The sequence below is a fragment of the Triplophysa dalaica genome, chromosome 5 (assembly GCF_015846415.1).
Source record: "Triplophysa dalaica isolate WHDGS20190420 chromosome 5, ASM1584641v1, whole genome shotgun sequence".
NCBI lineage: Eukaryota > Metazoa > Chordata > Actinopteri > Cypriniformes > Nemacheilidae > Triplophysa > Triplophysa dalaica.
Window position 1 is genome coordinate 566,410 of NC_079546.1, and position 26,011 is coordinate 592,420.

Genomic DNA, 26,011 nt, shown 5'->3' on the forward strand with positions numbered 1-26,011 from the left:
ATATCAACATCCTTTATTTCAAAGACATTCAGTTTCCACACGTTTTAAAATGCACTGGAACATGATTTGATGCTACATGCCAATACAGTCCTATACATGAAAGTGCGACATCACAATGGATTAAATGTACATATTTATTATTCGTTTAGGTTATTAAACATCTGAAAAGAGCTCTATTTATTATTTAACTTGTGGAACGACTCTTCAGAAAGCGACAGCAGCACGCACCCTTGGCAGACCAGCCTCCTGCATTCAACGTGTTTCCTGAAAGGCACTTTCATGTCAACACAGTATGTGTGTGTGTGTGTGTTTGTGTGTGATGGTCTTGCAGGTCGCTTGGTAACTGAACGGAGGGTGAAGGTGGGCATCTAATACACCAGCAAGCTTAGGGGGACGTGTATGCAGTGCCATGTTAGAGTGACGAAGACCCCAACGTTAAACATTCAGTACACACAGAATCAGTAAAGAGATACAAAATATAACGAGTAGAAAACGTAAGCGAGAAGCAGTCAAAAAAAGTGAAAAAACATTATTCCGTTTGTGTATAAAAAATTGAACCGAGGCTGTTTGGTAGACGACAATGTCCTACGAATATTTCCCCCTCCATGCATAATATTTACACGCAGACTAAACACCCTCACACACAAACACAATCGGCTCTTACGCACAAAACACACATAAACAGTTCATTTTTTATATGCAATAAGTTACATGTCCTCAGCAAGCACTCTGTTGTGCAAGCGTGAATTATCCATCATCTTACGCACGCACACACGAGCCTGTTTAACATGAATGGTTGGCGTGTTGCAAAGAGGGTCTGCCATTGACAATCTCACATACACACGTACATTGGAAGCACAGGGGACATGGAAAATTAAGGAGTGAAAATGATCATCATCCATTAGTGGAGCAGCAGCGGAAATTTTACTGAACGACCTGAGAGTGGGCGTGGCCTAGCGGCGGAAGTCACATGCTTCTTCACGTCCGTAACGTCAATTTCTCAGATGGAAACGGTCGAGTCTCCGTCATTTCTTGAAACGTGGTTCACATTTGCCCTCGGAATGTTAAAACTCCCACGTCGTCCAATCAGGCTTCAGGGTTTGCGTTTCCACGGTAAAGGGGGAGGTTAATCTGGTGATCAAGGCTTGGCGCGGTATTAAGAGTGAAAAAAAACGTGGAACATTCATATTTTTTTATACATTCTGTGTTTCCCGGTCACCTTGTTTCCCGATGGATGGCTTGAAAAATGAAATTCCACTTCCACTAAGTGAATAACGTTCCCAATTTTCCCAAGAGGCACCAATGTTCCTGTAAATTGGCCGTTTGAATCTAAGCGTTAAAGAAAGCAGCAGTAACTCATAAGTTCGACTCCACGCACAATCCTCTGTGGTGGTAAGGCCTAACAAATAGAAAAGGGCTCAAATACATTGCACTAAAGGAGGACTCAATGGAACGTCCCGATCTAAAGCTCCCAAAAAACAAAACAGTACTTCCTGTACAGACAATCCCAACCAGTGTCTCTCCGCTGTCTCTGAATGTGTTCCTCAGAAATGTATCTACACACAGACACAGTAAAGTCCTATTCACTTAGAGAATACACACACACCACCCTGACAACACGTTAATGGATTATAATATCATAGACTAACTCTATCGGACCGCTCCGTGTAAACTAGCTATCGGCCGTACAATCATGTCATTAAGAGATTGACCCTGTTTACTTTCTTTAGTCTCGACCCATCGCCGCGGGTCAGTCTTAAACCCTGTTTGTGTCGGTTGGACCCTTTGGATCTCGGCTCACATAGTGCCAGATTTGTCGCTGCCGAAGCTCGAAGGGGGATTCTGGGGCTGCTGGGAAGGAGGAGGGTTGGCTTTTGGAAGAATGGGTGGTTTGGGGCGTAGGGCGGGCGGACGGAGCGTCACACCCATGCGGGGCGAGGCGATGGGCTTGAAGGTGGCCACCAGGTCATTGCAGCGCCGGGACGAAGGGCCGGGCAGCGGGGGGAGAGAAGGCAGGGGGCTTATGGGACTGAGGGGGCTCGGGGAATCAGAAGGGCTGGATAAGCTGGAAGGGGTGGAGCCTGATGGACATGAAGGGCTGCTTTTCACCTGCTCCAGGGTGTCCAGCACCAGGTCGGGAGCTGCGGTCTTTCCGTTATGCCTTTCTAGCTCTCGCAGCTCATTTAAGGCTAGACTCATGGTTTCCTGTAGGTCCTGGAGAGAGAGAGAGCGCGTTATTTGTTTGAGTGTTACTAATAGGGTGAAAATATTTTTTGTAATATTACTATTATACTTATAAATTTGATCTAAAATAATGTTCCAAAAGACTGAAAAAAATCCAATTCTGCTTAAATATAACATTACAAAAAAAGACAATTCTACTTAAAAATAACGTCACAAACACTATTTTATTTAAAAATAATGTTACAAAAAAACTATTCTACTTAAATATTATGTGATGAAAAAAGAATATTTTATTTAAAAATAATGTTACAAAAAGAACAATTCTACTTAAAAATAACATGAGGAAAAATAGATATTTGTTTAAAAATAGCATTCATTTTAATTAAGAATAACGTTATGAAAAAAGAATAATTTACTTAAAAGGCACGTTTACTTAAAAGTAAGGTTACGAAAAAAGACTATTTAATAAAAACGAATTGTACAAACCTGGGCCATAGTGTGAGGGTTCAGCGTCTGTGTGCGTTGCACAGGTAACCCACAATGCAATGTGGACGGAGACTGTAGAGACCGTATCGGAGGACTCTCTCGTTCCCGCTCCCTACGCAGGGACTCGTGTCGGCTGATGTTGGCATTGACCGTGCCGTTGGATGTGCCGTTGTGTCCTGTGCGTCTGTGGTGCTCGGGACTGTCCAGGGCAGAGCTGTTTCCACGCAGCAGCTCCCTAGGGCTAAAGTGACCCGTTACGGTCACCGTCACCGGGGGAGAGCTGCGTTCCAGCCCGTTGCCATGGCAGTGCCCGTCGCTGATGCGACCAGGGACCCGGCGCAGAAGGGCCTCCGTCCTCTTCCTGTGTCTGAGAAATTTTGCATAAAGAGGAAAATATGAAAATGCTCAGATGAAAGTGAGCAGGAGGTTGAGGAACATCTCAACAGTGTGTGCGAGCTCACCGGCTGATGAAGGTCTCTGGTATTCTTGGTTCAGTAGGGGATGTGAGAGACCGTCTGGAGCTCACTTCATCTGAAGGTGTGGTGCTGGTCTCGCTGTCAGTTTTCTGGCTCAGTGTATCTGACATGGCCTCATCCCTGAAGCGTGTCATCCAGAAATATATTAATCCATCATTCCAACATCAAAATTTAAAAACCAATTGAGCTGCATCCACAATTTCATACTCACTCCTGCAGTGTGACGTATTGGTGTGGTATAAGTCCATCAATGCCGTTGTGACGTCCCTCCCACCAATCTTCAGACGCTCTCTGAAACAGCAGCAGCGTGGCGCCTTTCTTAAAAGTGAGCTCCCGTCCAGAGCGCCCAACATAGTCAAACTTTGCTAAAGCCTCCACCGGCTCAGCCTCTGAAAGAAAGACGGAGAAGTGGGACTCACAAAAAGTGAGTTTTGATTGGAAATGAGAATGTATTGTCTGACATTTTGTTTGCATGTATTACCCTCCTCACTCGTCTGGGTTTCTGTCCCACCGTCCTGCTCTCCTTCCTCAAACGCTCCCGGTTCACTGTAGGGACTTTCACTGCCATGAAACATTCACACGATTTATATACACAGCAAAACAATCAAACAGATACAACTGACCAATAAATGTTATCAATATTAAAAAAAGAGGACAAAAGCACGCAATCAACCTCAAATGGGTGCTCGACCAAAAATCAAATGAAGGATTATATACAAAAGTCGGCACACCAAAGCTCTAAAAAATAAAAATTAAACTATTTAGAATATATTGAAAAAAACTTATGGAGTTTTGGAGCTTATGTTTGCCGACTTTTATATATATAATCCATCAATATTATTGAAAATATATATTATAACCTGGACATAAACATTTCCAAATTAGGTTTATCGGGTTGATTATGTTTTTTTCTCATTTACAAAAAACTATAAGTTATTTTGACTCAATTAGTTATGCTAATAATATTATTTCTATTCAAATTTAGCCAGTTGCAAAATAAAAGTGTTTTACTAGCGGACTCAGACTCTTGTCCTCTCTTTCATGACTCTAAATATACTATATACAATTTACTGAATATGTATAAGCATATATAAGCTGAACAATAATACACCATCATACTTTTTTGTAAGGGAAACACACACACTCACCAGTACTCCGTGTTGCTCATGCACTTCTCGTAAACCGGCCCCTCCAGTTCTTTGGTGTCAGGGAAGATGGTCTCATGGTGGATGATGATGGTTTTGACGATCTCGTTGACGTGTGCCTGACACGAGACCTGGTCCAGAAGATCCGGGGTGGGCATCAGAGTGGGCCCGAAACAGATCGCCAGGTTTCCAGGGTCCATCATGTTCTCATCACTGTATTGGGACAAACTAGGAACGAAAATCAAGAATAACTACTCTGAACTTGAAGCGGCTGTCTAACTATAATTTCTTTTCTGTATTATGTAAAGAATATATTTTTAAGAAGACAGACAGGTAAAAAATTTCAGAACGGAAGATTCTTGGTAATGATTTACTGCTCTGAGCTGAATATGAAGCTTGTGTCTGTTGACTTTAAATTTGGATGCTTGTATTCTCTCAGGTGTACGACTGCACTTTCATAATGACACTGGATCTCTTTTAGTGGTTGACTCATAATTTCCATAATCGCACCTTCTCTCTTCACACCTTCACCCAACACTCTCTCTCTCTCTCTCTCTCGCTCTGTCGGTCTCTCATGCCATCGTACCATCTCTCTCTGCACAGACGTGGGAGCGGATTTAATTTCCGGTGTGAAAATGGATGCTTAGTTTAGCCGCTATTCTCCTATTCAATGAGACACTTGAGCTTTGCAATTGAGCGAGTGAGTTTGTCTGCGAGTGAGTTGGAGAACAAAATGAATATTTCATATGAAGTATATAGAGAGAATTGTGCGTATGGGGCGGGGGTTAACTTCGCTGTACTTTGGCAGCAAAACTGTCCCGAGTCTACATCTGGGAACGCCCTCAAACGTCAAAATAATTCCTAATGCGAGCAGCTGTAACGCACGATCAATTAATGCTGGGTGTAAAAAATTGACTTCCACAAATGTGTGCGTTTCCATGAACACTCACTGGTTGAGGAATGCAAACAGGTATCTCATAACCACCAGCGTTGGCCGTGGCGTCGTGGTCAGGATCTTTCGGATGGAGAGAGCTCTCTCGTACAGACTCTCGGTTCCTGTTGAAGGTTGTAAACAAGGAAAAAAGTCCCATGTGCTCAAACAGGCAGCGACACATGAAAAGACACCAGCTGTCCAAATTCCCCGGGAAACCAGAGTACTTAACACTGCGTCATTTCCCGAACACCATTTCTCTCACCCGCTTCCTCTCACACACCTTTCCTTCCTCGCCTCAAGCACGCTCACATGCAAGCTCACCGACGCAGAAAAACATGCACTCACGGATGCAGGCGATGAGATCGTTGAACTTCTCCTTGGGGAAAAGCGGGTTGTCCAGGTTACGGAAGTACATTTTCAGCACGCCCGCCACAGAGTTAATGTCATGGTTATTCTCCTCGTCAGTCAAGGGGTCGTTGCCTAGGAAACAGTCAGTAAGATGAAAGCGTATCCATGGCGATAGATCCTTCACAATTAAGATCTGTGATTTGCATCCGAGCTTTCAGAAAGCCGGTGGTATTTATTAATAAATGAACAGGTTTTAATGAAGGGAGACTGTAATGAATCAGTTCTGTTCATTCATATTTTATTTACGGAGTCTGAGACCACTGCCTGCTGAAAATATTTCTATTGCATTTTTTCAATGTGCCCAATTATATTATCAACTATAAGAACACCAACAACTTACAACCTACATCATTTAATTCCCTAGAAAAAAGTGGTCTGGTCCAAAACAACGATCAATAAACAAACATACTGAATCTATAAAAATCAATCACAGTAATATATTCAGTACAAACCTCGTTCAAAACTGTTCTTGATGTCATTGACTTCCACCTGTGAGCCTGAAACCCTGAAAATACCCTGATGCTGAAGACCTGAAGAAAAACATCACACGCGTTTGAATGCACGCCCACATCTGCTTAGTTCGTATTACTGAATAAAACACTTAAAGAACCCACCATATAGATTAATAAAGCGAATGCAGCTTTCAACTATCAGAGGAATGGCCTTCCCAGAGTCCTGCACACACATATATCTCAAAATCAAGAAACCAATATACAGGTGCTCGACACACGGGTGGAAACAAAACACATGCTAGGTTACCTGGTTCCTGCTGTGGGAGTTTCGGCGACGGCTTGGCCAAAATAAAAGAGAGCGACATGAGAATGAGCATTCAAAAGGTCACGACGACCTTTAGAAATATCAAGAGGACCTTGCGATTCTGTATAGTATGCATAAAAGGGCATTAAACTAAGGTCGGGCAGAGAAACAGAGAGGATGAGATGTACCTGGTTGTCATGATGTCCGCTCTGTAACCTGTGGACAAAGAGATTATATAAAACACTGAACGAATGAAATTCACTCGTCCTTGACAGCAGTCACGCCGTCGACATGAACGCATGCTTTGCATGTTAATGCTGTCAATCACTAATGTTGACTAATAGGCCGACGATGTCACTCAGGACAAGGAATGTGACAGTAAAAAGTGCATTTATTCATAAAATATTTAGGGTATAGTAGAAATCACAGGATGAAATACAAGTTTATACGTATTAAAGCTTGTTCAGTGCACTTCATCAAATGATATGTACACAAATGCTACTGTGATATAATTCATCTCAAGTGTTTATGTGGAGGAAATATGATGAAGATCAACTGTATTGACCTTCGGCGATGCTCCTCTTCAGCATGTCATGTTTGGCCTGTAGTTTAGCGATGAGATTACTGCCTTCCAGAAACTCCTTCAGTTTCTGTCGTCACACAAATACACACAGTCAATAATAATCTAATTACAATGCTAATTAATGATGGAATTAGTCCCAGTCATCCATCACAGGCCATAAACTAAGTTTTAAAATACTGACGTTGCTTCAGGCCAAGATCCAGCAGACACAGAACTACAAATCTACAGCCGTCCAGCATAAGCAAAGCCAACTGTGTGTATGTGTTTACTTAGTCTGGGGACAAAATTTAGTTTAATCTTTTAAATAAAAAATTACGTACAAAATTTAATTACATTTTTAAAATTCTAAAAAAAAACTTATAGATATAAAATTTTGTTAAATCTTTAAGATAAATTTTTTTTAATTACACGCACTAAATTTTTTGGATTCTAAAAAAAAACTTAGAGATATCAAATTTTGTTTAATCTTCAAAATAAAAATAAACAATTATACGTATAAAATTTAATTAAATAAAAAAAAAACTTTTATAGATATCAAATTTTGTTTAATCTTTAAAATAAAAATAATCGTTTATAGGTAAAGTTAGTGTCTAGTCAATACAATTAGCCATTCATAAAACAAGAAGTCCCCCAAATATCTTTTTTAAATCCTCCTCATTGACTCTCGGGATTTTCCAAATTCCCAAAATCTGAATATTGTAAAACTATTTAAAATGCAAGATGCAGATTTGTTTATCTAACATTCAAGTTTCACAGACACTGGCTAAGCTGTCTTCATCCTCCACATCCTTATGGTGCTCTGAATGTGGATCGGTCTCTGTTTGTGATTGTGTGCGTGGTGAGATTTACTGTGAAATAGAAGAGCTCGGTCTCCTGCTGGTTGGCGCGTCTCTTGGCCAGGCTGGGTTTGCTGAGGTAAGTGTCTGATACGCTGGATTTGACAGACTCTGTGGAACGGCTGTGCTGGAAGCTCTCGGACACATCGTAGTCCTCCATGTTCACCATGTCCTGGATGGTGCAGAGGGTGGCTTCTGACGTCTTTTTCACCTTTAAGTGTGACAGACACATGGAAATCAACTAACTGACAATTCAGCTTGAATGTTTACTGTATATATTGTTCCCTATTTTTACAAAAAAAAAATTAGCAGATTGTTCCAACAAAGTATAATTTTCTTTGTTTCACTAAACATGCAGGAAGAAATCTTGAAGATCTCACCCACCATTTACTACCATAGTAGGGAAAATAAATACTATGAGAGTCAGAGTCGGGGGGTGAGATTTGACAATCGTCCAGGGGTCAAAGTCCAGAACGTCCGTCCCACCGACGACTTACGGCCGTGACCAGGAGCGGACGTATTCTAAACACAAATGGACGAAACACGAAGGCAGTAGCGAGTAACGCAATGCACATGTTACATACAACACCCAACAACCCCCCCCCTCCAGCGCTGATTTTACTTCCCAGTCCGCCCCTGCAAATCTTCCTGTGTGTTTAGCAAAACAAAGATATTTATACAGGTTTGGAACAATCTGAGGGCGAGTAAATGATGACAGAATTTTCATTTTAGGCTGAACTGTCCCTTTAATGCCAGGTGTGAATATAGAAGACATACCATGGCATTGCGGTAATATAGTACAATTCAATACATTTATGCAAATAGAAATTTGACTTTGTGTGGAAAAGCGAGGAGAAATATTGCACAACCACGGTTGTACACATCTCTGTACGGTCTACAGTCGCTGCGCTAATACAAGCATTCATCAGCAACTCTGTCCTGCCCTTCACATGCTGAGAGCCGCAGGAAACACCTGCCCTGCCAACAACTGCACATCAACAACCACACACTCCAACAGAGACGCCAGAGATGAACACAATGTGTGTGAATGCGTGTTTGAGTGTATAGCTGTGAAAAACTGTTCCGGTATGCATATATAATACCTTATCACAGAAAGAGAGAGAGAGAGAGAGAGAGAGAGAGGGCAATGGAGAAATAAAGGTGTGTACACGTGTCATCTCATTCTTTATCCTTGCTGGGGTACCGCAGCTGTCTCAGTGCTCATTTGAGAGGAAGGGATTGCGTGTATGTGTGTGTACGTGTGTGTACGCGTGTGTACCTCCTCATTTTCAATCTTCAGCGTGGAGAGACGAGACTGCAGCTGTTGAAACCGGAGAAGCAGCTCGGCCTGCACCTGCGGCAGTGCGGTGATCTGACTCACCTGAAATATTGATATACAATTATTACAAAAATAAGAAATATTGATACACACTTATTACAAAAATAAGAAATATTGATACACACTTATTACAAAAATAAGAAATATTGATACACACTTATTACAAAAATAAGAAATATTGATACACACTTATTACAAAAATAAGAAATATTGATACACACTTATTACAAAAATAAGAAATATTGATACACACTTATTACAAAAATAAGAAATATTTAATTGATTAAATCACATAATTAATATATATTTTCAGTGACATTCATTTAGAGGTTTTTTTTTACTGATGGGATGGTAGTGAAATATCCTATAATTCAGTTAACTGAAAACAACATTACATACATGAATTATATAATAAGACGAAGCATTAAAGCGCATACGCAATACATTTGTAAATTTATTTTCAGCAACACAAATAAATGAACCCTCAGATATGTGTAGACATTTCTTTTAGAACTAATTGAAACTAATGAAAGATTATAAATAGTGTCAAAACCTTCAACAGCTCATGTTGATTCATTTGTATAAAAATTAGGGCTGTTTAATGATTAATCGTGATTAATCGCATCCAGAATAAAAGTCTGTGTTTACATAATTTATCTCTGTGTGCATATTAATATTGTATTTATAAACACATACATGTACACAAACATGTAAATATTAAGAAAATGTTTACATGCATTTATTCATATTTGTCAATCATTTAAACCTAAATGTTTATTAATTTTAATATTTCGTTTTTTCTTAAATAAATGCAGGTTTTATTAATACAAAATGAATATGCACAGTACACAGACATACATTATGTAAACCCAAACTTTTACTCTGGATGCAATTAATCGTTTGACATCCCGAATAAAAATGATTTTTCAACACAGAAGTCACTTCACATGACTAAATGTAAACGTTTATTTTAAACGTCTTATTTTTTACTTGTACATATTTACATACACACATAACTTTACTCTTGTAGCTTTACTCTTATGTATATTGTATTTTATTTCTTAATTTTTTTAAACCCACAGGCCCTTATATAAATCATCTGTGTAACTGTTTTGTATTGTTTGATGGTCTCTGTGTGTTGTTGCTGATTCTGTGAACTGGATGCTCCTGTCACCAAAACAAATTCCTAGTATGTGCAAACACACTTGGCAATAAAGCTCTTTCTGATTCTGATTCTGATGAATTTAAACGTATAAAGTTTGGACACTAGGTGGCGTGTTACCTGGTCTCCCATGTGTGGTTGAAAGATGAAGCGTGTGGGAGGGGTGAACGCTGTGGGGTGGGTTTCCATAAAGCGTTGCCGATCACTACTGGGGTCCAGCCCCTCCACGGCCCCCTCTAAAATATCCAAGCCCTCGTGGCGAGACGTTTCCAGACTGTATTCGGCCGACAGGTATGTCCGTAGCGCCCGACTTAGGCCCGCGTGGTAACCCAAGTCACAACACTGTTAAACCACAAATGCATACCATAGTGAGGGGAATATGCACAGTGTGAGCTGTCAATCAAAAATAAGTATGACAAATAAACCATTAGGCATTTATCCACAAATGATCCTCCACACAGCTTCTGTTCTCTGGGTTAATATGAAGGCAATTTATCCAAGCTTTTACTGTATCTCAATTCCCACCCCCACACACGCTCTCTCTATTCCACCCACGTGACTATAATTCTCCTGCCGCCCTTATCTCAGCGTGAGCAGGTTTGACCTCCGTGAAGGTCGAAAAGATGCGGCCAGATACTGCTGACCGTGTTCAGCCTGTTGCAAGGTTTAATGAGCAAAACAGTAGACACAGCAAACAGTGATGTGTGTGAAGAATAGCTTCTCTCTGTATGGATGTAGCATCTCTGGAACCTGCTTCACACCCAACAGACTCTTCCAGAATGTGTGTTTAGAAGTGTGTACTGTGTGTGCCGTGCACAGCATGAATATTATTTTGTGTGCACGAAACTGGATGCAATACTACAGTGCACAGAATCTATCCCACAATCCAATGCGCTCATTCATCTGAAGCAATTTCAAATATCAAGTTAATTTTATTGCCGTATTATATGATATACTGCCTTAACGTTTATTAAACACAAGAATGGAAGTAATTCATAGTAGAATGTAGTAGAATGTCATTTATAGTGTAGTGTATATGTAGTGAGGCATATTTACACAGAATCTGAAAAAAATTAAGATTTAATAAACAAATTATTTTAAATTTTAAAGCTGCAATCAATATATATATATATATATATATATATATATATATATATATATCAATGTTACTACAGAGAGAGAAATGATTTTGAATTGGCTAATTCAATTGCAGCTTGCAGCATGGATTGTAGTTTTAAAATAATTTGTTTATTAAAGCAAATTGTATATGTATATGCATGCATGTACTGTATATGTATGTGTGTATATATATATATATATATGAAGAGTTTGGTTCCAAAATGGGATAACATTTTTATTTGTGTATTCCAGTTAATATCAATCAAACTGCAGTTGGTTTGTTTTGATTTGAGCCATAATAACTCAAAACATACAGCTAACTAACACAATATAACATTATAGAAACATGATAACCTAATAAAATCATGATTTTTTTAATATTTTAAAAACAGAGTCATCTCATTTTGTAACCAAACTCTTCACATATACATGATATATATATATATATATATATATATATATATATTCATAATGATTTGTTTATTTTAACCAAAAAATGTTAAATATTGCAGACTTAACATTACGGAAGGATACAGACTACTTTGTAAGACGTCAAATATGTAAGATGACATGTGTATGAAAAAGTAATTGAAATTTAAGTCAATGAAACAGAAAAATTTGAAATGTGTTCTGCAAAACGAATTAAAAAATTATAAAAAAAATGATGTTAAAATAATGTTGCATTCTATTTGATATACTGCACTATGTATGTAATGTATATCTATCATGCAGTAGTGTATACTGCGCAGTATGCAAGATTTTCTCTCTCACTACTGTTTCAGAATGTGCTAATGTGTTTTTGTAATTACCGGCTTAATCTGAATTCCATCCTTGCAGTTACAGGGTGAGTTTGTGTCTAATTAAAAGCAGCGGAGGCTGTGCTAATTCACGATTATTAATCAGGACAATACTCCATTTCTGTGCACGCTGAAAAGCAAATAAATGCCAGAGCTACACTACATCACGGGAGCAATTTCCTGCCGTCGATTAACAGCGATCTGAATCGGATACTCACGTCAATCAAATGCGACAGGTCCTTGATGTAATATTTAAACAGAGAGGCGTTGGTAGCCTCCAGGGTCAACAGATACTCGTTCCGTGCCTTCATGACCTTCAGTTTGTTCTCTGAGTACTTGGCTTGACGCTGGAGAGAAAGAAAGAAGACGGTTGAAGGAGAAAGTGTGGAGTAAGAGCTGTATCTACATCAGGGGAGAAGATAAAATGCTTTTATTGATTGAGTATTGATGGTCTTGCTTCTAATGTCAGTGTGCCAGCGCGATGAAGATCGGCTACTGTGTCTTGGTACCAATTGATTTGTAATTGCTCCTTTAATTAAAGTTCCTCAGCTGTTGGTAAAACCCACAGTTATTTCAAAACGACATTATCATTAAACCAAGAAAGAATCCCACAGGACCCGGAGCTCTCCAAAACCTGCTAATTCAAAGTAATGTATCGTCAATAATCTAAAACAAGAAATGTAACATCATTCACCCTCATGTTATTTAAGACTTTTTTATAAGAAGATATTTCGAGAAATGTCTCGGTGGTTTTGTGTCCATAAAATGGAAGTCAATGCGTGCCAGTGTTGTTTGGTTACCAGCGTTCTTCATAATACATTTTTTGTTCTGCAGAAGAAAGTCACGCCGGTTTGGATTTTTATGCATCTCTAACAATTTATTTGAATAAATTCTAACCAACGGTAAAAACTTTCAATTTCTGTCTAACTGATGTGATATTTTTATGTGCTCTTAAAGACAACCGTTCCTGCAGTGTCTTACGCAGAAAATCAGTCACTGAACACAGATGTTGCCCATCGGGATATTTTGGCTGCCCTCTCGGTCAAATACTGTAACAATGGCTCATTCTAACCTATCCTCCCCAATATGTGATAAAAGAGAAATGGATGTACTACAAAACCAAAGTGAACACTCCGTCTGTCATGGGGGCATTTTACTGGAAAACAAATGTTCTGAGAAGAGACTCTGTACACACAGCTTGGGTCACACATCAATGAGTCTCTGCTGTATCGTGGAGCGGTGTTTGTGCACCATATTATACCAAAAAATAAATGACTTGATGATAAAGGCTTCAAAATAGAGCTTCTTTGCATCTTTCTTTCATAGACATATAGTTTCCGTAAATATACTTTGTTCAATAGTACATGCTGTGATTTTATGGAAAATAAGTTTTATTAGAAAACAGTGACGTTAAGATGTTTAAAAAGAGTTTTACATGGTTAAACTGAAATGCATCAATAATTCATTACATCAACCAAAGCTTCAGCTAGTTCCTACAAATTAAAACTTCAGTCGACACGACAATGAAGCACATACTAATTTAAGCATAACCAAAATTAAATGCAGCTTATTTTCAGATTGGCTATACTTAAAATAAAACCAGTCATAAAGACATTCTGAAATGACAAGTGAACAGCTTTTCTTAAAGACAAAGGATTATGCCTTAGTTAAATGAGGATATTTTAGTCACTTTTACAAAAATGTATTCGTAAAAAACCTTACTGATGTGCATCAAGGCCAGGGGCGGAATGACTGGTTGGACATTCTGTCAAAGTACATATAAATGTACATATAAGAGGCTGAACTCACCTTCTCTTTCATCTTCTGTATCTTGCGCGCAGCGTTCCTTCGTTGGTGGCGATCTTCGGTACGCAGGCTGAAGACGACCTCACCGCCCCGTCCATGTCGTTCACCCTGCCTTTCTGCCTCCTTTAGCTTATTCTCTGCACTGAGAGTCTCAGTGTGATACATGTGATACGTCTTCATCACCTATAGGGGGCAGAGCAGCCACAAAACTTCATTACCCATAATCCCCAAGCCAAACAACTAAAGGAACCCGTTTAAAATCCTTCATAAATTTCTTCCTGTAACTTTTGTTTTATGAACACACCTGATTGTAAGTGCTCTCTCTTCATGTTAGCAGTAAGCTCGAGTGACACACCTAAAGCTTGTGCCGTGTTTTTATTTTTATACAGTTTATTAATTCAAGAACTGAAGCTTTTAAGATTTCAGTCTTGTCAGACAAGCTCACATTAAGGTTGGCTACTCACATCAGCGCTCAAAAATACAGTTACACCCTTTTATAAATTCCTGTTGACAAGAACATCACTGCATGTCTCTAGCCCTGTTTTGGATGCCGAACATGGGACACCTTTTTTCCCCGTGATAGACCAGAACCAAACCAGCAGTAACAAACAAGTGAAAATCCTATGCTGGTCGTGCCTACACAGCGCAGATGACAAAGAAATTGCCGTCGCATAGCAAAAAGAAAAGCAGAAATCATAGAACAAGTAAATGACAGATTGATGAAAGAGAAGCTGCAGAGTTACAGAGAGATCGAGGGAAGAAAGACCCAGAGAGTGTTGATAATGGAGCGGGTGAATTACCTATTGATGGAATGATAAAACCAGAGAGAGAAACTCGCCACCGAAGTAAAAGGATGAAAAAGTAATCCAAAAAGAGATTAAGTGGATGATGAGAGTGATGCTCACCGTGTAGAGTTCATTAAGAATCTTCATCAGGTCTTCCTGCAGCTGGAAAATGATCTCTTTGCTCTGTAAGTCCCAAAATCACAAGAATGGACAGAAAGTAAGGTTAGGTCAAACTCAACAGTGACGGACCACCTCGCTCAATTTAGAACAAAACCTTGGATCAAAATAAATAAATAACCTTTAAAAAGGCGTTGACATTTTCACACTAATATACGTAAATACAGCACACAGATGTAGAAACTAAGTCTACTGAGGCTGTGTGATACAGAGAATAAATATACAAAGCATTTATTACACAATTCTCAACAGGAAAGGTAATAAAATCTGAATAACTCTTTCGGTTGAGAAAATTCTACAGAAGTATTGCGCTGGTACTGTGGCACAATGATGGTAACAACATTAAACTTTAATAAAATGTCAGTTCATTTCTTTAAGTTGCCACGGCTTCAGTAGACGTCTAATGTGTTTTGTACCGCCGTTACTACATTAACTTCCATGCGCTCCACTAGATTAACTCAGAGTGTTGCTGTGCGAAACAGGAATTCACTTTCTAGAAATAAACCACCACCATTGGATTCTACAGACCCAAAGACAGCCTGTGAATAATAAATGAGTTATCCACGTGAAACTACACACACATCCTTGTCTAGTTTTATTTCATTCTTCATAAGGCTAGGGACTATTGTAAACTTGCCTCACCTCGCTGATATTGTGGGGTCAAATTAAAAAGAGCTTCATGTTTGGTCCAGCAGAGAAATCTACACTTTGTATACAAAGCATTAATATGATTTTAATATTTGTTTGTAAATATATGTGTGGACGTCACATTACAACACTGACAGGTGTTGACACACTGCATGTGACCTCACCTTCTTAAGCAGACGCATGTTGTCCTCGCTGACATGTGTGAAGCGTGTGATGACATTGTTGAGGTACAGGTCACTGAGCGTGGCGTGGTCCTTACTCTCTCTCCTCACCTGGTTCAGAAGAAGGTACCAGCAGTTCACCGGAGACAGCAGGTTCTGGTCCTTCCTGTACCACATCGCAACAAGAACGAACCGCTTTAGGATGTAAAATATATATCTTTTTATTTCCGTCCAATCACTGGGCGGCCCAGGACTTGCTACACGTTATGTGGTGAACTGAGGTTTATTTCTCTGCCCAAAAGCACTAATAAACCATCTTGTTTTCTCTCCTTGAGCTCATTTTGCCTTTGGTGAAGTAAGAACATTTTCCTCTAAATCATCGGGATGCAGGGAAATGTACTTCAGCCTTCAAGATCTATATAAATCCAATCAGAGCTGAATACACTCAGGAGAGTCATCTCAAAGTTTTCATAATAAATGACTCATTACTTAATATCAACATACACCCCAGTGATGACAAGTTAGGATTTTCAAATCACACTCCACATACACTTTCTTATCATTACTTCATCATTTACCACAATATACTTAATTCATGCACATATGACAATAATATAGTGTAGATCTCGGGAAAGAGCATCTTGTGTGTTTTAGTGGAGGCAAGAAAACCAGACCTTTTGTACGAAGAGTTCAAGACCGTAAAATGTGCAGAATGTTAAGCAAATATTCATTTTACACGTAAGTTTCAAAGCTTTCGGTTGTTTGTACACATTCTCCATTTATTTTAGAGAGTAAATGTGTTTCTCACATTTAACCACCTGCAGAGGTGAGGTGAAAGACGCCATTTTGTTCCACTGACTTATTCTCCGATATTAGTAACGGCTGTAAAGACAATAGGAAGCCATTTTAGACCAAAGAGGAGAATTTCTCAGCAGAAAGTGACTGATAACAAAGCTCAGTAGGCATCAGATGGGACAGCCCCATGAGGACCAGCGCAGTAACGGTGACCAGCATGAGGGGAAAAATGCAACAGAATAGAAACTGTGAAACTCTCGCTCTCTCTCACTTTCTCATCCCTCACCTCTTCATTTTCTCAGCAGATTGCCATCTGCATTAATGAGATGGCAAATACACAGATGCCTGTACACACACGCACACACACACACACACACACACACACACACACACACGCACACACTCACACTCACACACGCACACACTCTCGCAATGAGAACAATAAATGAGAACAGCAGACATAGGCATCACTGGTTTTTCAGGCATGAAGCCGGCCATAGAGCATCATGGGTAAAATATTCCAGACGATGCCCTTGCCCAAAAATCCAATGCAAACCAAATCGAACAAAATGCGGATGGGGAATTTATTTGGAGGTGAGTGAAAGGAAATTATTTGAATCTCCGTTGTGAGAAAAATACTTTTCAATCATTCATGGGCATTTGAAAATGTTGCATGCCATGTGGACAAAATGATGTCACGTCTATTCAAGCCAGCTATGATTTTCAGCCGGTGGAAAAATAGGAAAGCTGCTCTCTTCAAAACAGAAATGCATGGTGCGCTCTCGTCAATATTACTTGTTTTATTGCAAAAATGATCAATTTAGGGCTGAAACACTTTTTGAACGATTCATATTTTTTCAGTAGTCCAAGATTATTAGATAAGGATTAACAACTTCATTTTACAGAGATTTTAAAACAATTCATGAACCTTTTAAGAGAAACATTAAAACAGACTTATTTCTTTTTAAGAGATTTCATTTTGACATTTCAGGGGCCGGCACATCATGAGTTAAAAATGTCCATGTTTTCACAACCTCAAGAACCCTGTAGATTATTTCAAGATTATTTTGGGATCCTCTCGCAAGCCAAAGAAAGTCTCACCCTATTTATTTGAATCATTAAGTTGTTAAGAAGTTGTTTGACGTCTTCAGATGTTTGACACATGCACTCACTTGTACTGCTGGTGGTCCTTGGTGCTGCGTGTCTTAGCCATGAAACGTTCTGCGAGCTTCTCCAGGTTGCGTGAATATTCGCTCTCGATCTCGGCCTTCTTCCTGAAGAAATCCTGCAGGTCCTGCAGCAGCTGAACTCTCATGTCCGTCTGTTGCTCCAGACATTTCTGCTGCTCCACTAACTGTGACCGTATCTCTGCTCACACAAACACATGACCAATTGCTAAAAGAAGGACAGATTTTTATGACTGATGACATCATGCACTATAATGACATCACGTGGTTTGTGTTTTTCGAGTGACCTGAACACAATGTGGGCAGCGATGGGTGAAGTTGTGCTCTCTGAAGCAAAGGTTTTCTCCTAACAAGCCGTGCAAAAATTCTTAACAACACACTGGTTATCACACTCGCTGCCGTTGCCAAGACAACAGGTGGAGTGGTATCCCATGAGGATTAGCGTTTGAGTGTGTGTTTAATGGGTAGGGGTTTTATAGATTCTTTATCCTCTATACAAGCTCACATCGTCACTTCTTAAAACATTTTGTTCTGTAGAACACAGTCACTCCATTAGATGACGTATTTCATTATGAACTGTCCCTTTAAAACCAGTGTTCCCCTTCACCAGTTCTCTCCTTTTCTCTTTCTCCCTCACACGTTCCCCCTCTCTCTCCACAGCCCAACTGTTTAATGTCACACAGCCTTTCTTATAGCAGCTCGAAATAACAGATGAGACAGCAGGCTTGGCATGAGCTCGTGTGGGTGTGTGTAGGAGGGTGGGACTGTGAGAACTGGGGACCTGTAACTGCACTTGTGCGTGTGGTGTGTTTTGCATCGGTGATATTGGCACAATGAGCAAGGTGACTCTTTTGATACAGAAAGAAACACTTGAAATCCAGCTAAGAAACAGAAGGTCAAGTGAATTTGACACATGCTTTTTGTTTCTTAAAGGGATAGAACCACAAAAGACGTCTTAGTTTATGTAGATCAGTTGCAGGGTTTTATTTCCAGGGAACACACACAGTGAAATATATAACACTGGATAATAAAATCTTTAGATAAAAGCGAAAGGTATGTATTTAAAATATAGCGTTTAAAGGGACAGTTCACCCAAAAATGAACACATTTCTGTCATCATTTACTCACTCATAGTTGTTCAAGATCTGTTCAAATTTCTTTGTTCTGATAAACACGGAGAAAGATATTTGGACGAATGCTTGTGACCAAACAGTTCTTGGCATCCACAGACTATAGTAGGAAAAATGACAATATTAGTCCAAATGCCCCAGAACGGTTTGCTTTCCTATTCTTCAAAATATCTTCCTTTGTTTTTAATAGAATAAAGATATTTATAAAGTCCTTTTTCCTACTATGGTAGTCAATGGTGGCCAAGAACTGTTCGGTTGTTTTCATTTTTGGATGAACTGTTCCTAGTAATATTTATTTTTCATCGACTGATGTCAACATATGGAGAGCATCTTTAGAGTTTATGCACATACTAAATGTCTAAAAACTATTTGCACCCTTTAGAATTCAAAACATGTGAAACAAAGAAAAGAAAAGACAGTAGTTGCTTAAATCTCTGCTTGGAAAAAAAAACATTTGCAAAAATAGGACCTGTACAATTTACTAAATAGAATTAAACGGAAATGCAATGTGCGTTCACTTCACAAAATATTTACTCAATTCCTTCCCTTAAAAAAAAAACTTTCAGTTGACTTACCGGCATGGCAGAAGTGTTTATATTTTCACCGTCCATGTTCGCTACACTGATCCTGCTTTGTTTTGGAACTATTTTCATTTGAATAAAAACAAAAAATTGCACCTGAAGTTTCAGTAGTATTTTATAAATTATTGTATATATAGTTGTTATATAACAGCGATGTCACACATAAAATGGTGCGAGACTGTATTCTTGCTTGGTTATTGTTGCTCAGGTGAAAAACTGAAAATGTGCATGATATTGACAAAGGCTGCTGATGGCTTTCTGAACTGACACAAAGGCATGACATCACTTCTGTTAATTGGCCAATTGGGCAAAGACTAAAATCTGAAAACGGCCCAATTTAAGAAGATTTAATTGGACTGGCTAATAAATATCTGTCCATCATCAGTACAGTTGTGGTTGACAGAGCGCTTCTGAAGAACATCTCTAGGGAGATGATTGTCGAATGCAACGAACCGTATCTTCTCATAGACTGCCAATGAGATCCATCCATTTATGCTAGTCTGACCAGATTCAGATAAACCATGCTCAAAATAACAAGAGAATTGAGTTGAAACTCATGTCCACAAGACAAGCATTGGGAATTAAAACTGATTTCAATTAAAACCAGAACTGGTTCCGAAAGCACATGTAAATGTCCAGGTCTGATCCAAATATACCATGACACAAACTCGGCTTTTATTTGAAATATGCCGTTAATTGAAATCAGATTCAAACGCATTTCAAAAGAGAATAAGAACAGAACAGAAACTGTGGGATGCTCATTACAAAATTGAGCTGCATTTTGTTTCGACATCCTTCAATCAAAATTAACTTTTATTTTTAGTCTTATGAAGTCTCTGTCTATGTCGTAGATGACCTTTGAACTTGTGACCGCGGTGAGCACGTCTGATACCCTGCGGCATGCGCCCGACCCAGACTGTCTCCATGGCAACAAGGCTTCTGCTCAGCAACCTGAGAGCTCGAGGAGTGTGCCGGCATGCCTTATAGCGGCACACACGCATGCAACCGTGCACACACACGTTCACATGATCTAAGAAAGAAGGAAGTACAAACCACAACAGTACCTCCACAAACTATCATTTGTTTTGTCATAGGAGGAGAAACTCGCACGTCTTAATGCCCTAAAACCACATGCCAAATGCTATTCTGGGCCATCCCATTTATTTTTATTTATTTATCTAAAGCAAATTACACTCTTACAGTCTCCTATCCTTCACAAATTTTCCACCATATTCTCATTAGACATTCTGAATCATAAGCATAAGTTTGAAGAATCATGTGTCAAAATGTCCCAGCACAGCATGCTCTATTACTCTGTGTGTGTGTGTGTGTGTGTGTTTGTGTGTGTGTGTGTGTGTATTGTTCCTCACAGACTAATGCTCATCACAAGACACAGTCCGTATGTGCAGAACTCCATGGAAACCTCAGCAGATTTCCACTGAGTTAGGTTGCCCATTATTCACAAAGTTATCTTGCGTGTCTATTAATTAAACTGTACGACTAATTACATTTTCAAAGTTTTGTTTGATATACAAGACCATAAACACTGATATGAAGTGAAATGCTTTGTACAACACTCTTCAATATGTAAAGTTATAGTTTGGGAAAAAAACAGAAGGATAGAAACAAAGACATCTGAAAAACATAAGATTCGTTTTTTTTAATGTTTAGAAAATTAAGATAATTATAATCAAGTATAAGAATTACATGATACTTTAGCCACTAATATTAGAAGAAATATTCACAGTGTGTTTAAATCAACATCATTTATATTATGTTTCACGAACACCAAGGACAAAGAAAGTTGTAAAGGAGATAAAATGAAGACCTTTGTATAAACAGTATCAAGGAGATGTCAAATTTAGAAGATTACTCAAGACATAACAAAATGTAAGCCAGAGCTACGGCAGAGACCAACCAAGTTAAATGTGAAATCGCAAAACGCGTGTCAAGAATAAATAATGACACTATGTCTTGCTTTGGAGAAAAATGATGATAATCTGAAAAACAAGAAAAAGGTCAACTTTCAATTCACACTATTGTGAAACAGTTGCGGTTAAAACACGACATACAAGATATATAAGAGATGGCAGGAGGCGGGGCCGTAGTGACATCATACAGATACAGAAGTTGTTTCAGATTTGAAACCAAAAGACCAATTGATTATAAAAACAAAAGTCATCCATAATGAATGAGTCACGATAGCACCAGCAGGGTCTCCTCAATTAATGAAGGATTTATTTTGACTTCCTGTTGGCTTTAAACAGCAAGTAAAGTCAACGACAAGCCTCTACCCATGATTCTTTGCAGTAAGTACGACAGTATATGTGGTCCTCTGTCTGTGGTCCACACGGCCTTAAACAGATTACAGGATCGATATCTATACTTGATTAATGAGACTTACAGTGTGTGGCTGCAAAATCTGTCTAGTCTCATACAAGAATTAAGCCTGCACCAAAGTACCTATTTGTTCACTGTCTATTCTCTAACAGTGGACGTGAGGCCATATGCTGTTTCCAGTCATTATTTTGAAATATGACCGGGGCTAAGATGCAGATTCATGAGGACGAGACAAAACTGTACACACAGACACAACTACTTGCATTTACAAACTCCTTTAAGATCACACCCTTGTTGTCGACATCTGGTCCTTGTCCACCTCACAGCATTTGCCATCATCTTACAACACAAAATACATTAAACCAAAGAGTTTCAATGTCAGTTTTCAAGCATCAGATTTCCATAAATAATGGCTTGTGTGAGTTTGTATCTTTATTCTATGTGGACTGATTTAATATAGCATAATTATGTCTTTAAAGATATTTATCTTAAATAGTGTTTTTACCATTAAACAAAACGAAACCTTTTCTGTCAGGGTTAGCATTTTTTATTATTAAATCTAATTTAAATTGGCTATATTTACAGGCAATACTGTATAACACGTTCCCATTTAAAGGTGCAGTTCAACCAAAAATAAAAATGTTGTCTTGATTTATTCATCCTCATCCTGTTCTAAACATGTATATGACTTTATTCTGTGGAACACAAAGGAAGATATTTTGAGAAATGGTTTTGAGACAAAACAATGGAAGCCATTAAGGACCAATGATGTTTGGTTACCAACATGCTTCCAAATATCTTCATTTGTGTTCTGCAGAAAAAGTCGTGGAGGACTGGAATAACATGAGGTTGAATAAATGAGGAGTGAATATTCGGCTGAACTATCCCTTTAACAAGACAAATAAATATGAGCATGTGCACACAAAGCTGATTATGTCCATGTTATGGGTGTACTCCCACGCTGAATGTTTCACAAGTGTCTAGATAATCAAAATCATATTCCTAGAGATGATCTCCGACTCTTAAAGGCACAGGACATCATTCTTACTCCTTCACATCAGATGCAAAGTACCCGTCACCAGCAGGTACAGAAAGATGACACGAAGGACATGTGGGAGACGAAATTTGCTCTCCTTTGAACAACCAATGACAACATTTCACTGCTACACACATACAAGCTGTTAGTCATTTCTTACTGAATGAGTTCAATATAGCAGATGCAAGACTTTTTCATGTCAAGAGTCAAGACAACAGTGGCTCCAGTAATCCAGTTTTTGTTTATTTCACTCCGAATCCTTCCCTTATCAGCTGTTAAACTTCACATTTATTTCCTTTAAGCATCATCCCTCCCTAGAGCAGAACTATCTGTTCTTTCTGGGCACACGCTCCACCCCAAACACACAGCTCTCTGCACCGCCTCTGCCTTCCCATCCGTGGCATGTTCACTGCTTCAGCAAAATCACTAAATAAATGCAACCAAATACACATCTAATGATGAACACATGCAACGCTTAAAATGTCTGCAACCTGCAGCTGTAGCCAGAGAAAACACCTCTGGACCAACACTTTTCATAACCTGATAAAGAGCCAGCCGGTCCCTGGCGTGACCTATTTTATGTCGTTCTGTAAAGCCTTTGGACGACCAGGAACCTGAACAAAAAATGAAATGTCGCATGTGGATCCCCAAGCAATCATTTTGAACCGTACTGTCAAACCAGATGGAATACATGGTTTCTATGATGTGTATTCATCTGTTTGTGGTGTGATTACATGTGTGTGTGTGTTGAGAGCATCCAGGACTGGATGGCAGCCAGAAATGCAACCCAACATCAAATCTCACGAGAGAATAAGTAGCAACAAGAACAGCATTATGGTGATGTCACATTGTGTTACATCTCATTGTGTTCTTGCCTTTTACTTTGGTATTTTTTAAAGCGCAGAATAAACATGCCCGTACACAATTACATTGAGGGTGGGTCTCCTGTTGTGTTTCAGAGCTTTTTATAATACAAGCTCCCTGTGCACCCCTACCGCGCTAAAACAACCTTCTCATTTGAGTGCAGATTTTTTGCTGATCAAGCAAAAATGCGATTTTGAGTAATGCGCCCTAGCGTGCATGCGCCTTATGTTTTTCCACATTAAAACTGCTCTGAATCACCATCCATACGCCGCCTCGATGTTTGTGTGCGTGTGCGAGTTTGCAGGTAGAGTCAAGGTCATGTGCCTCTCTTTCCTTCCAACTTCCTCCCTCAGAGAAACCCGTTTCCTGTTCGGACACCAAACTTGAGCACGTCCCTGAGAACGCTTGACAGGATTCTTTTGAGTCATAAACCATTCATGAACATTTATTTTTATCCACAGCGACTTGTATTACAGTCAACATGTACATTTTATTCGTGCATGCGCGTCCCCTAGGAATCAATCCCATGAATCCATAAATACATTTTGCCATCTTCAAGCAGCCATTTTAAACACACACACCGATGAAATTAAGTGTATGGAAGCCATTCGGAAAAGGGCACCTTCCCAATCACAAAGCAAAGCAGTCCTGAATACATCACCAGAAGGCACAATGACAATTAAACACACGACAGGGTGATGCATGTCTGAACGGCAGTGTGTGCATGTGTGTAACCACAGAGAGTAGCGACGCTATCCCTTATGACCATGAATCACTCAATCCGTCTCAAACCATCCTTGGTCACAGTACTGTATGCCACACACACGGCCGTACGTGCGGTCCATACTAAACAGCACTGCTGCGGCAGGAGGATTCCCTGATCATGCTCCCTGACACACACACAGATACCCATCGCTTTCCCATTGGACATTCACACACGGGCTGGTGGTCGAGTATCCATGGAAACATGTACAATGCAGCAAGAGCCTGTTGCCAGTATTGTTGGGAAAAAGGAGCAGAGTAACCAAGAGTACATGCGCACCTCAAATTCCCATCCCATTTCAAACCTCAAGCCAGTCCGGCACTCAAGCAGTGGCCCAAATACTTCACCAATCTATCAACATCCCATAAAGGTTCATGCCTAGACACCACCCTTACTTCCACCACCATTGGCCAATAGTAGCCGAGACTGCAACCCCAGCCTCCCTACACAACATTAATGTATGGAAATTAGATATTGGTGATGCAACCATTCATTTTCAGAAATAAAAATTGTTCACTTAATATTGCCTAGGTGGGCTGTACACCTTCACCTGACTCCAGCTCGAGCGCGGGAGACAGGGGTTGCCATGCAGGTTGCTGTGGAGCCTGCACGCTGCCGCGCGCGCCCCGTTCCATTTCATCGATTAAACGGCGTTTGGGCGCGCGCGCACAAACAGACGCCCTGATGGAAGGGCAAACAAACGACAACTGGGCGTATTGCATATTAGTGTTTATTAACTTAATTAAATTAGGGGAATTACGTATATTCAATTGAATTACCAAAATGCATTTACCATTTTTAGTGTCTTGAGCATATTAATAAACATGCTTTGTGGAACGCATTAAATACAGACTGCAACAACGTGACTGAAAATGTTTTCATAAATATTATTAAAAAACATATAATATTATTATTGTGGGTTTTTTAGTGTAAGTGAATGCATGCACGAGTATCAGAAGCGCAGGAGAGACAGTCTCCAGGTAGCGGTCAGGTGTGAGAGAGACTTTTCTTACCTTTCACTTGGCTCTCATACTCGGTAATGATTTCCTTTTCCTTCTTGCTCTTCGCCGACATGACGAGCAGGTGTAGTCCAGATTTCTGGCCGCTTCTGACTGAAACCTCTCCGCTTTTACGAGACACGTCCCTACTGTGACCGATGCGTCATTTCTAACCACAGGTTCCGTGCGCGAGCCGTTCCGTGCGTGATCCGCTACAACGGGAAAGTGTAGTCCGTAAAGCAATGCAATGACAAACCATTCAGGTCAATGCTTTTTTCAGACCCGCACCCGGAAAGATCCGTCAAAGGTACGGGGAGATTCAAGGAAACATCCACAGCACGTGAAGCACAGGGGCGCGTCGACACGCCGCGTCACCAGACGCGTTTAGGATGATTGGAGAGTTAAGTCAATACTACAACACATCAATATGATGCACAGGTTGTGTGCGCGCACAGTAAACAAGATGCACACGGGCTGTAACTCATGCGGTATTTAATCTATGGTAGGATTTGTCA

General features: G+C 39.7%; 1 protein-coding gene across 1 annotated transcript; it reads right to left on the reverse strand.

The window, feature by feature from the left end:
- Positions 1–7: 7 nt before the first annotated feature.
- srgap1b (SLIT-ROBO Rho GTPase activating protein 1b) lies at positions 8–26,004 on the reverse strand. Its single transcript, XM_056748773.1, has 22 exons — positions 25,512–26,004; positions 17,770–17,965; positions 15,806–15,968; positions 14,937–14,999; positions 14,035–14,214; positions 12,444–12,572; positions 10,430–10,651; positions 9,088–9,189; positions 7,822–8,019; positions 6,955–7,039; positions 6,578–6,605; positions 6,393–6,423; positions 6,248–6,308; positions 6,086–6,163; positions 5,571–5,705; positions 5,242–5,347; positions 4,295–4,519; positions 3,628–3,707; positions 3,358–3,535; positions 3,132–3,266; positions 2,671–3,037; positions 8–2,214 (listed from the first exon to the last, which is right to left on the reverse strand). Exons 1-22 carry the CDS (start codon positions 25,570–25,572, stop codon positions 1,798–1,800), a joined length of 3,240 nt encoding a protein of 1,079 aa, XP_056604751.1. The 5' UTR covers positions 25,573–26,004; the 3' UTR covers positions 8–1,797.
- Positions 26,005–26,011: the final 7 nt, after the last annotated feature.

What these genes read in the sequence shown, in the direction of transcription:
- srgap1b (XM_056748773.1), bottom strand. Translation starts at nt 25,572, where the DNA reads ATGTCGGCGAAGAGCAAGAAGGAAAAGGAAATCATTACCGAGTATGAG. An exon ending in TCGCTTTATTAATCTATATG is followed by an intron (nt 6,164 to 6,247) that starts GTGGGTTCTTTA and finishes GTTTTTCTTCAG; the next exon opens with GTCTTCAGCATCAGGGTATT. An exon ending in CCAGAGACCTTCATCAGCCG is followed by an intron (nt 3,038 to 3,131) that starts GTGAGCTCGCAC and finishes AAAATTTCTCAG; the next exon opens with ACACAGGAAGAGGACGGAGG.